The 13,416-nt window shown below is 47.0% G+C and overlaps 1 protein-coding gene across 6 annotated transcripts in view; it reads left to right on the forward strand.

Moving 5' to 3' along the window:
* IARS1 (isoleucyl-tRNA synthetase 1) overlaps positions 1 to 13,416 on the forward strand; it is a 260,077-nt gene that overhangs the window by 183,918 nt on the left and 62,743 nt on the right. For all 6 annotated transcript variants that reach the window (XM_085899498.1, XM_085899496.1, XM_085899500.1 and 3 more), the window contains one exon: positions 5,471 to 5,592. In XM_085899498.1, the coding sequence (XP_085755624.1) occupies positions 5,471 to 5,592 (122 nt within the window). The remainder of the gene's footprint in view (positions 1 to 5,470; positions 5,593 to 13,416) is intronic.

The following is a 13,416-nucleotide window of genomic DNA, read 5'->3' on the forward strand; positions in this document are numbered from 1 at the left end:
AAGGTCATCTGATAAAGCTGTTGATGATAAGTGTTACACAAAGGTTGCATGGAAATACATTTACCCACATTGTATGCAGCTCCATGTATAAATGACATCATAATAAAATGTATCGCAAATGTTCTAAATGTCGCACGCAGCTGATCACAAACATCATTGCAGGGTCCAATTAAAAAATTCTCAAAATATGCACTTATATTGTTTGGACATTTTTCAATGGGCAGGAAATAGCAAATAATATGTGATCAATAAGTGTGTGGCAGCAACATGAGACTGATCAACAAAACGGTGTTGCTTTTTGTAGAATAGTTTTGTGTTGCGTTTTAAAACTAGAATCTTCTTCTTCTTTCGGCTGCTCCCGTTAGGGGTCGCCACAACGGATCATCCGTTATGATCCGCATACTGATTTGGCATAGGTTTTACGCTGGATACCCTTCCTGACGCAACCCTGGTCGCCTCTTACGACACAGGGATAAGGATTGGGTTTCGCCATGATTCCGGGCTGCCCTACACCCTCTCATAGCGCAGCCCAGCGCAGAGCAGAGTGCCCGTCCTCAAGCGATCCTCCAACCCAAGCCTCCGAGTCGCCGGATTACAGGCGCACGCCACTTCGCCCGGTGTTTTAAAACTAGAATATTTAATGATATTTTAAACACACGATATTTGTCTTCACGAAACATTCACAAACCTGTTTTGTATACTGCTTCACTTATATGTCACAGATAAACGTCAAAAACTATGTATCGCATGACATCTCAAAAAGTTGTGGATGAGTTATGACAAAACGATGTGAATGAGTTGATTAGGTGATGAGAACAAGCCAATTTGATCTTGGTTGAGGTCCGGATTCAGATCCAATCCTCAGTGGCATACAAAATGTAAACTATCCAGCCCGGCGGAGGTATGTGTTTGACCGAGTGCAATTCTGTTTTGCCAAGTGCCACACTGAATGATTTTATTATTTATTTATTTTCATTCCAATTTTTGTCACGTGTCAATTTTATTTTGAAATCTTTCTTTTTGTTTTCCAATCATTGATTTTTACCAGAGTAAATTTGCAGTACTCGCCATCCCACTTGTTTCATTCTCTTCACCAAGCTACCGCCTAATTACTCTTTGCGCCCCGTATTTATTACACAGCTCCCGAACACCTTTCAATTTGCCCCTTTAATTTTCTCGCACCTTTCACACAGCACCACACACATTTCAAACATAACCACAACCAACGGCAAGAACAACGGTGGAAGCGTGATGGCAAAGACCGCTTGGGGGAGGTACGGAAAAGGCTGACCAAGGGTCGGTAGCAAAGACTGCAGTTCGGAGTGTGGTTACTTTGGCGGCTGTGGGCGAAGCTGGATGCACTCTACTTGTAAATAATTGTGACATACAACCAATGAGAACGTGCTATACCAGGCCAAATGGCGCAGTGTGACCTCTTTTTCCTGGTAACTCTGCCTAAACCGAACTCTGCCCTCTCGTGGCCCGGCCCGGGAGGCTTAAAAGGCGAGACCATAGACCCTTTCGTGGCTATTGGAACGTGCTGGGGACCCAAGTGAGAAGGAAGCTGCCTGCCCTGTTCGTGCCAAGGAGAAGTTGCCTGCAGAGACAAGCTGCACTGGAGCGGGGAAGAACTGCTCTATAGCTGGGTCAAGCTGCGCTGGGCAAACTGCATTGTGATGAGATGGGCATCGGGCGAGGCACAAGAACGAGAAAGCCACGAGGTCCTCAGCATGGATCAGTAGTTCCAACACTGATTTGCACAACCTTTCTCTTGCTTTTCTCTGAGAACCTCTAATTCGTCGACTTGAGACGCACAATACTATCACGATTGAGAGCTATCAACGATTGGCCTCTTGTCCCTTCTGGGTAAGGTTTAAATTTGCACCTCACACCTTTCCTCTAAACATTAAAGCTTACACTGCATATGCCGTTCTTCTCAATTAATTTGTATTCACACACTCCTACTCTTTCATTCCTTCCCTTTTTCCTTCCCCCTACTTTTGCATTGGCACGCGCCCGTGCTGGCATGAGTCAGGTGTTGCCACCTACCTTGCTTGCTCTATTTATCTCTTCTTTTCTTTCTCTCCACATTTTCCCTGGAATGTTTCTGATGGCATGCCAGTCCTATGTATAGACTAAGTATGATTGTTGTAAGGGGCTTATAAGTGCTAATAAATACGAATGCTGTTCTTTTTTGTCTTGTTTGCTTTGATTGCCATACGTGCTCATTGATTCTTATGTGCCCTGTAAATACGAGCCTTTCGGGCAGCGCTGGTGAATCATTTTCAAACCTGCTCAAGTGTCTCATTTCCTTCATTGGTTCGATATAGTGTGTACAAATAGATAGATTGGACGTTTTTACCCCACCGATCACTCTTGCCACTAGCCAACATTCATTCGTGGTTCGCTCAGCAGTACGTATTAAATATACTCGTGAACGTTGAGGGTGCGGTTCCCCAATTGGTACCACCAAACCACCGGTAAAGTAACTTGGTAGTTAAGGAGTGAGAATCCTGCTCAGTTTGGTAATTTAAGTCTGCGTCTGCGGTTGCTCAGCAACCCACCGGACCACTGAGTTACCTGTGGCTAGTGGCCTCATGTCTGGAGGAGGAGTACCCCTTATGGTCATGCCCGAATCCTGGTGCCGTAACAGTATCATCGAACGAACCTCATGCTTGTGAAGGGTCAGCAGTTGGAAATAAGTGAAGTATTCTTTGGCTGTGATGAAGAAATCCCATTTTCTGGGAAGCCTTTCTGGCTGTGGTTACAATATGGAGGAGAGATCAGTGTCCTGATGCTAAAAGTTTATGTGAGTTATGTGCTCGACATAAAAAGAGAGAGACAGAGTGAGAGAACATTGGTTTTGACTTTATTTGAAATGAGAAAGGAATGGTTCTTTGTGTGGTTTTTATGAGGCTGCTTGTGTTACATTACGTTATCCAATCGAGATCACAATTTGGAGAGTTGTCAGTTGAAGTGTGGTTTGCTTTCATTGACTGAGAAAAAGAAACTCAGATTTAATTTGGAAAAGGAGTTGAGAGTTGAGTCGTCATTGTCGGCATGAATGGGTTTTGTGATGGTACAAAGAAGGCCACAAATGAAAAGGAGAAACAACATGGGTCAGGTTACTGAGCACTGTGGTATTCATAATTAATATAGAACCTTGTGGAGAGGGCACCATCCACACAGGCAGAAATTGAGTGTCGTTTCAGGAAACTTTCGAGCCAGGTAAGGAGATGTAAAGCAAGGAGGCCTTTGCGCCAGACTTAACCGAAAGGCCTTGGCAATATCTAATTCTGGAGGATAGAGCCTGCTTGATGATGGCAGTTCTCTTGATCTTGGAAAGGATGCAAGTTGGGCAATCAGTTGGTTAGATCGCTCACCTTTATTAGACAGAGGGAATGTACACGTGGTAGACAAAAAAAATGGAAACGCCGATGTGAAATCACTTAATAGGGCATTGGGCCACCATGACACACACAGGTCATACTGGCCGCAGTACGGCCTCTACGTATCGTGTCATAGAGTCCACTAGCGTCTGGAATTCTGCAGGAGGGATGCCGCACCATTCTTCCATGAGTCAATCAACACGCACCTGCTTGATGGAGGTAGAAACTGCTGTCTCGGGTGTCATTCCAAAATATCCCATAAAAGCTCGATTTGGTTCAGATCTGCTGACTGAGAAGGCTGTGATATATGGATAACAGTTTCATGCTCATCAAACCATTGGGTGACCACACATGCTCTGTGGATGGGGGGTATTGAAATCCTGGAAGACAACCCTCCCGGAAGGAAAGAAATGCTTAAACGTGGGGTGAAGATGATCACTTGATCCCATGAAGTAGCGATGAGCATGGACCTTGCCTTCTAAGGGAATGACTGCACCCAAACCATGCCAGGAAAATACAACCTGCCACATTACAGAACCTCCAAAATCCTTCATTGTTGGAACCAAGCACTCACAGTTTTAGGGTTATTTCGGTTGGTGCCACAGGTGCACTGCTCTGTTTGTCGAGAACATGGTGAAGACTGATTCATGTGACCATATACACATTTCTCCACTGCTTGGCAGTTCATTGCTTGTGCTGTTTGCACCACTTGACCAGTGTGACCACTCCTTGGCTTTTTCACAAGATCTTGGCTATTCGTTGTTCACCTTGGCGTCTTGGTTTTCTATAGGTTTTCTTGCCATATAGGTTTTCTATTATCATCGCTTTTCCGAAACCTTGTGAATTCTTGGCTTTTTTCATTGACTCACCTTGGCATTTATGAAAATGAGGAGTGGTCACACTGCACGAGACTCACAAACATGCATTGCCAGGTTTGTGCAAAGAAACACGATTATGGTATCCTGCTCAGTGGAGTTCTTGTTTGACCGTTTTTGATGAAACTGGCTGCATCCACCCCAGAGTGAAATTTACAGTCAATTGGCCTGCAGTTGCTCGCCTGATTTGCCTTGCACTTCAAATTAAGGCACGGACATCACGATCCTGGAGTATGAGCTTCTGCCCACTGTTCCCCTTTACTAATGATGTCTTTCCCTCGGAGTTCTATGCCGACATCACCTTGGACTCCGTGGCTCATGAAACATCAGCAAGTTGAATTGTCTTTTGTCATTGAAGCTTCTGCCAAACGCCCACCAACAATCACCTCTCTTTCAAAGTCACTGAGATCTCCTTTTGCAGCCATTCCATCCATAGTTTAGGCAACCAGGCTTGTGCAGCATTATTATACATGACCCTGAGCATGCTGGGATGTTATTTGATTAACACACGGGCCACACCTGTGTGGAATCTGTTGCTTTCAATATACTTGGTGTTCCTCATTTACTCAGGTGTTTCCATTTTTTTTTTGTCCACTACCTGTACATGCAGGCTTCCAAGGTGTGGGGAAGATCCTTGTAGAGTCCGAACGTTTATATAGCCGAAAAAGAACAGGATAGACAGTTGAGGGGTACACTTCTTCAAGACAATGGTTGGGATGCCTTCAGAACCATTGGCATTTTTGTTGTCTAAGTTGAGAAGGGTTTGTTAGATTTTCCTCATAAAATATACCTGAGGCTTGATTATAGTCGATTGTAGGTTGTTGAGTGGAGTCTTCCCAAGTCATTGCAATTGGAGTTTAAGCCAAAAAGAGTGGCAAAAATATCTGAATTGCATTGTGAATTATAAAAAAACAGAGCTGTCAAGGTAAATGAGAGGTGCGGAAAAGATTCAAAGAAGTTTGTGCACAACAAGCTTCAATGGGTTTGACTTGGATATTTGTAGAGAATGTTCTGGAAGTGAGTATGCACCTGGCTTTTCAGGCCATCCTCTGAAATGTTTGCTTTTTTGTTTGTCGTACATCGACAGGGCATCAATTCAGCACCTCCGGCTTTCCCCCTGAAATACCTGATGGAATGTGTGGGCTCTTCATCGCCTGAAAGTAAATCTTGCTGTTGTTTCTCTACCCGTAACCCCCTCCCTCACAGGCACCATTCACACCATTCATTACGGAGGTAATGTTCCAAACGCTCCGACATTATCTGGCACCGTCGTGTCTTCCAGACAAGGATTCCCGCAGCATTCATTACCTGATGTTACCAGAGAGCAGGTATTGTCAGAGTGCATTGATGAGAGGAATGTTTTGTGAATGGTGTTCTTGGGTTTCCATTTTTATTGGATACATGTTGAGTGATTTTGATTGTGGTTTGAAAGAGTGATAAAATACGCTTTTCCAATTTAATAATATATTATGTTCGTCATTTATTAGTATGGACTCCCCCCCCCCCCCCAACATGTCTGAAATGCTTGTTTTGTTTGTTTTTCCTTTCAAGTGAATCTTTTTATTTTTTTTCTTTATTCTTTTTTTCCCATTCATTTCAAATTAGATTTTGATCCTTGGAAAATGTGTTGGAATACCATGACTAATGATTAATTTAAGTAGCATCAGCTGAAGCATGCTGCGATGCTATTTGCTAAATTAACACGACCACACCTTCGTGTGTCAGGTCAGGTCAGATTAGATCAGTGACTTGCTGCAGGTACCATGCAAACCTGTACTAACCTGTTCCATGGTCGAGTTGTTGGCGACTAAACTGTCTCCTGCACCAAGTTTCTTTGTGAGGAGGGTGTATGATATGGACACCCAGCAGGATGAAGAACGAAACCCTTCAAAGGGGGAGGAGCTCCTTGTGAGCCAACGGCCATCCATATCTAGTGCACAACTGTCTGCGGACGTCCTCCTGCAGCTGGGTTACTTTTTATTCAGAGGTTGGTGGCAGGATTTGCACTCCGACCACCGTAAAACCCTTCATTCTGCAAAACATTCCAAAAACACAAAAAATATCTGAAAATCCACTCTGTGGGAGTACCTCCTGTGTGGCTGCCCTCTGCAGGACAGCCCACCAGATGACGGGATTGGGGGCATAGCCTTCGGGACCCCCGATCTTTGATGATTGGTGGGAAACCACGGGGTGACCTTCCCAGGTCAGATTGCGGTAGTGTGTGTTGGAGTAGTCTGAGGTGTCGTCCACCAGACGACGGTCTCCTTGGGTTAACCTGAGGCGGTCCCTTCGGGTGGGTGCCTGGAATGTCCTATCCCTAGGGGAGGATGATCACCTGTCTCTGCTATCATCTGAGCTCAAGCGTTTGGGCATCGGTATTGCAGCACTCTCTGAGGTTCGGAGACCGGATTGATGCGAGAGCATGGCAGATGGTTACACCCAGTGTGACCACTCCTCATTTTCATAAATGCCAAGGTGAGCCAATGAAAAAAGCCAATAATTCACAAGGTTTCGGAAAAGCGATGATAATAGAAAACCTATATGCCAAGAAAACCTTTAGAAAACCAAGACGCCAAGGTGAACAACGAATAGCCAAGATCTTGTGAAAAAAGCCAAGGAGTGCTCACACTGGTTGCACCAACTATTAATCTGGTCACTCTAATGATTACCATGCCCAAGGAGTTGCTGAAGCTGTGTCCAATAAGCTGACTCCTATGATAATTGAGGATACACCGCTCAACGAGCGTATTATGAGACTAAGGATTAGTCACTCCTTTGGTGTCGTTTCCCTGGTCTCTGAATATGCTCCGACTGAGTCGAGTGATCTCACCGTGAAGGACGCATTCTATTGCACGCTCGAGTCTGTGGTTGATCAGTGCCCCAGGCGAGATACTCTTCTCGTCTTGGGCGATTTCAATGCATTGACTGGAATGGATTGGAATTATTATTCGACATGTGTTGGTCTCCATGGGTCTGGAACTGTGAACCAGAATGGCACTAAGTTCCTTGACTTTGCAAGAAGTCAATAAGAAGTCAACTTGACTCACACCCAGGCAGACAGATGCCTTGCCCATCCCACCTTGAGATGCTAATCAACCTGCTGCAGCCATGAGGCACGTGGTTGACTCATTGGCCTCTCCACTCACGAGGCTCCCTCGCTGAGAGAATCTGGTGAGCAGGATGAGCGTCAGAAAAACAAGCCACATGTCCATACAGCCACAGCTGACACTCATGGACGATGCATGTAACAAATCTCATTTGAGTTTCTCTCAGCAACCACTTGTTGGACACAAAATTCCGACCAGCGAAAGCCAAGGATTCTCCAAAGAGACCTGGTACCAAAGGAATTTAGTCTCTGTCTTAAATCCCTGGTCAGAGTCCAAGTCTCACATCCAGAGAGCAAGACTGGAAGCACCAAGGACCTGAAGACTCAGACTTTCGTCGTCCTGCACAGGTACTGACAGATCCAGTGAATCCATGACTCCCCAGGCCTGACCTAATGACCTCTGGCTCACAGCCAGCAGAGACTTGAATATCACTGCCAAGGTAAGTGAATCTCTCCTTGACCCCAACATTCTCACCACCAACAGGTACAGGCAATGTAGCAGAATCCAAGATTTCATTGAAAGCCTGGATCTAAGTTTTGATCCAGGAAACCCATCATCCAAGTGGCTCCGACTCTTCATTCAGCACCTCGAGGGCCCCCAAAAGGATAACCAGAGTCACCTCAAAGATGACTGCCTCATCTGCGAAATCAAGGTCAGAGATCTTGACATTCCCAAACGATGCACCGCAGCTTGATCTCTCTGACATCCTCACCAGAATCCAGTCCATACAAGTGCTGAAAAGTGTGGGGGCCAGTACACACCCCTGACGAACACCAGCAAAAACAGGAAATAAGTCTGAGATGGTATCACTACATCTCATAGCACTCTCAGTACCAGAGTATAGTTCAGATATCAGATTGAGCAGTTTTGGTGGCACCCCACGTAGATCAAGAATCCTCCAGAGGGTTTCCAGATTCATTGTATTGAATGCTTTGCAGAGATCCACACAGGCTGCAAGCAGCCCCTTCCGGAACTCTCCTCTGAGTTCGGTGAGGACCCAAAGGGCAAAGATATGGTCAATCGTTGAGCTCTTTGGTGTGAAGTCTGCTCTTGGCACTGGTGTTCAAGCAGATGGTGGCAAACCCAATCAATAATTATCCCAGCAAAGACCTTGTCCGGCACTGACAGCATAGCCACCCCTTGGTAGTTGTTGCAGTCCTGGCGATCATGTTTCCCTTTCTAGAGAGGGACAACAAGGCCCTCTTCCAGTCAGTTGGGATGATGCCTGTCTTCCAGGCAGAGCACAGAACTCCGTGCAATGACATGAGTACAGCATTTCCATTAGCCTTGAGATGTTCAGCATGGATGCCACAGATCCCAGGAGTTTTACCTCATTTCAACCAGTTCACCGCAGTCTGTGTTTCCACAAGCGAAGGTGGATCACAATTTATTGGATGGTCAGCAATAGGGATAGTAACACCCCTTACATCCAACTCAGCAGCTGGTGAATCGACCTGGTACAGCCGATCAAAGTAACTGGCCCAGCAGGCCTTCACTTCGGACTCCTCTGTCAAGAGGCCACCACCCACCCCCCTAACGGCAATACACCAAGGGACGGGCTTGGGAGAACGAAACAATGTGCGAATTCTCCTGTAAGTAGGACTAGAATCACTTGACCATAAGTGATGCTCTTCCCCCTCACAGATTCCTCGCACATCGGCCTCCTTGTCCACCCTCAACTCGTGTGCAGTTTTACGCCTCAACTCCCTGAAATGCTCAGCTTTGCCATTAAGCCTGGCCCTGTGACTGGTCAATGGTATCCAGTGCCCTTGAGAGACAAAATTCTTCTTCACCCTTTGGTGAGTTCCAAGACATCGACCGGCAACATCAAGGAAGGTGGTTTTGAAGACACTCCACAACTCTTCAGGATTCCCCAAAGCAACCAGATCACCCAAATCTCCACTCAGCCTGTTCACAAACTCCTCAGCTACCCGCTCATTCTTGAGCTTGCCAACATCCAGTGTAGGCTGGTATGGTACCATTCTCCTGCATTTACGTTACAACTTCAGAGTTGCTACAATAATCCTGTGGTCAGTTTTGAGGAACTGAGCACTCCGGTAGACCCTGCAGTTCTGGATCATCCTCCAAAGACCATGAACGAGCACATCGTCAATCTCCTTCTCCACACCACCAGCGTTGGAATTCCAAGTCCACCGATGAGCCCGTGGGCACTGAAACCATGAACCAGCCACTCTAAGTCCATGACTTCTTGCAAAGTCAAGGAACTTCGTGCTATTCTGGTTCACAGTTCCAGACCCATGGGGACCAAAACATGTCTCATAGCCATTCCTATCAGTTCCACTCGATGCATTGAAATCCCCCATGGCTATCAGGGTATGTCACCTGGGGCAATGATCAACTACACACTCTAACGTGGCATAGAATGCGTCCTTCATGGTGAGATTACTCGCCTCAGTCGGAGCATATACAGAGACCAGGGAAACGACACCCAAGGAATGACGAATCCTTTGTCTCATGCGCTTATCGGCTAGTTCTACCTCTATCATTGGAGTCAGCTTATTGGTCACAGCCACAGCAACTCCTTGGGCATGGTAACCACCAGAGCGACCAGACCAATAGTTGGTGTAACCACACGCCATGATCTCGCCACTATTCGGTCTCCGAACCTCAGAGACTGCTGCAATACCGATGTTCAAACGCTTCAGCTCAAATGATAACAGACAGGTGATCATTCTGTCTTCGTGATGGGACATTCCAAAGACTGCCCCAGCTTAACCCAAGGAGACATCTGTCTCGTGGACGACACGTCAGCACCACCCTGACACACACTTCCGCAATCTGACCCTGGAAGGTTACTCTGTGGTTTTCCTCCGATCATCAATGAGTTGGGGTCCTGAAGGCGTTGTCACAATCCTGTCATCTGGTGAGCTTCCCTGCGAAAGGCAGCTGCGCAGGAAGTACTCCCATGGCGTGGGTTTTCAATTTTCTTCGCGTTTTTCTTGTGTTTTGCGGATTGAAGGGATTTACGGTGGCCAAAGTGGAAATCTTGCCACCAACCTCCGGAAAAAAGTGTCACCCAACTGCAGGAGGACGTTCACAGACACAGTTGGGCACTAGATATGGATGGCCGTTGGCTCAGAAGGAGCTCCTCCGCCTTTTGACAGGTTTTTATCTTTACAAAACGAAGTTTTTGCAAGATATGTTAGTCAGCTTGTATGTTTTTTTTTTTTTGTTTGTTTGTCTGTAATCACGGCCTTGACCTTCATATGTTTTTATTTTTTTTATTTTTTTGGGGTCTGTAATCACGTATAAATCACTCTGCAGAGCACAGTTATCATTGGAAATTTTTGTAACTTCGCATATCAGAGGCCTATAGAGGTCCCTTTCAGCGCATAAAATTTTGAAGGTCAAGGTCAAAGGTCAAGGTCACTTTGTCGCAAATCAGGGGAGTCGACGAAACCCTTATTTTTTGAGTAATTTTGATCGGATCGTCTTCAAACTTCATGGGAATATAGTTCATGGTCTTGCGCTCAGCTGATTAATTTTTGGTGGCAATTGGCCTTGACCTTCATGCTTAGCGCCTCAGGTCAAACATATTTGACCCCAACGTCAAATTTTCAAGTTTTAGGAACCATATCGTGTAGTACCTCAAATTGAACACCTCGATGAGTGCTTTCTAGATATGTCAAGCTTGAGACATTATGACGTCATTTGGTGACGTTATGAGGCAAAAGCATATTTTTCATGGTTACTCTGTAGAACGATTCTCATCGGAATCTCTCGTAGGCAGATATTCCTCAAGGAGTCGCTCCTGGTGGATAGCAGCACTGTTCACCTCAGTGTGACCTTAAAGAAGTCACACATGGTCACCTTTTGGCAAGACACGGGTCACCCTGCGGGTGACATTGGTTTATTTTTTTTGTTAATCCTGTTGGGTGTCCATATCCATGCACCCTGGTGGGTGAGATGGTTTAGTCTCTGACAACCTGACCATGAAACAGGTTGTACAGGTTTACATGGTACCAGTAGCAAGTCACAGATCGAATCTGGCCTGACCTGACAATGTCATTTGCTTGATCCTGATCCAGAATCCAACTTAAAGTCCAGGATTTTGTTCCCTCCCACCACCGCCTCCCCCATCCCCCCTCCCTCTTCTCTCCCTCTTCTCTCCCTCTTCTCTCCCTCTCCTCTCCCTCTCCCTCTCCTCTTCCCTCTCCTCTTCCCTCTCCTCTCCCTCTCCTCTCCCTCTCCTCTCCCTCTCCTCTCCCTCTCCTCTCCCTCCTCTCTCTTCTCTCTCTCCCCTCTCTTCTCTCTCTCCCCTCTCTCTCTTTCCCCCCTCTCTCTCTCTGGCTTGCCATCTGGGCGGTGTCTCACTGCTCATACCATCTTGAATGAATAGAAGTATTTTTATTGTTTTTTTCTTTGGCGGATTAAGTTCTGGGTTTATTTCCTCTAAAGTTTACCAGGTTCGGGTTGGGGTTCGGTTCTTGTCACATGTGGTCTTTTATTAAGTGATTGTCTGACTTTCAATGAGAATATATTATGCCAAACTTTTCTAAAATCGTTCATGTTGAGGGGAATTGCTGTAAGGAGCTACAATGTACCAAGAGGAGGAGAAGAAGAAGAAGAAGAAGAAGAAGAAGAAGAAGAAGAAGAAGAAGAAGAAGAAATCTGTCAAAACCACTCTTCTTCCCTTCTTCAAACATCAGGAAACACCATCAACTCCTTCAACAAGAAAAGGAACCTTGCCAGCCATGCATGAAACCAGCATGATATGAGATGAAGAAGTAGAAAGCTCTGCCTCACTGTCTCAGTATTTTCACTAATCGTTACCCAAACCTCGCAGAAATCGACATGCATTACACCGCCATTTTGTTGAGTACAGGATGCATTTACGTGTAGTAATTTATTTAAACAAGCGATACCCGTGCACATGCACGGGATAGCAGTACAACATAGCTGGTAGCAGATGACAGACCGTACACGGGGAATGACAAAAATACGCATTGTGCAAAATGAAAGTGGTATTATGGAACGCCAAGACTTCCCAAACATTGTCGGCATGTCCGCTAAGTGCCACAGCAATTTCATAGGGATCGTGTGACGGCGAGCCGAGTTTTTAGTGTGCAAGCTTGGTGTTATAACAGAGATGTACTCCCTTTACTTATTTATTTGCTGTCTTTAGTATTAACTTGCAAGGAAATACAACTCGTTGCTGAGCTGACAGGTGTATTAAGGAGTGGGGAGAGTAAGAATGTGGGGAGGGAGGGTAGGGGAAGGAGAGAGAAGGGAGGGGGAGCGAGGAGGAGTTGGGGGATGAGGAGGGTTGGGGGGATGAGGGGGGGTGGGGGAGTGAGGAAGGAGGGGTGGGCAAGTGAGGAAGGAGGGTGGGGGCGAGGAGGGAGGGTTGGGGAAGGAGAGAGCAAGGAGGGGTGGGGAAGTGAGAGGAGGGTGGGGGATGAGGGGTAGGGAAGTGAGGGAGGAGGGGTGGGGGAGTGAGGAAGGAGATGTGTGGAAGACAGCATGAGGGGAGGGGAGTGGAAGGCAGCAGGAGCGGAGGGAAGTGGAAGACAGGGGGAGGGAAGTGGAAGACAGGGGGAGGGAAGTGGAAGACAGGGGGAGGGAAGTGGAAGGCAGCGTGAGTGGAGGGGAGTGGAAGGCAGCGTGAGTGGAAGGCAGCGTGAGGGGAGGGGAGTGGAAGGCAGCGTGAGGGGAGGGGAGTGGAAGGCAGCGTGAGGGGAGGGGAGTGGAAGGCAGCGTGAGGGGAGGGGAGTGGAAGGCAGCGTGAGGGGAGGGGAGTGGAAGGCAGCGTGAGGGGAGGGGAGTGGAAGGCAGCGTGACGGGAGAGGAGTGGAAGGCAGCGTGAGGAGAGGGGAGTGGAAGGCAGCGTGAGGGGAGGGGAGTGGAAGGCAGCGTGAGGGGAGGGGAGTGGGAGGCAGCGTGAGGGGAGGGGAGTGGAAGGCCGCGTGAGGGGAGGGGAGTGGAAGGCAGCGTGAGGGGAGGGGAGTGGAAGGCAGCGTGAGAGGAGGGAAAGGGAAGGCAGCGTGAGGAGAGAGAAAGGGAAAGCAGCGAAAGGGGAGAGAA

This window comes from Eptatretus burgeri, chromosome 10, assembly GCF_056783735.1.
Source record: "Eptatretus burgeri isolate ZD-2024b chromosome 10, Ebu_testis_v1, whole genome shotgun sequence".
Lineage (NCBI taxonomy): Eukaryota > Metazoa > Chordata > Myxini > Myxiniformes > Myxinidae > Eptatretus > Eptatretus burgeri.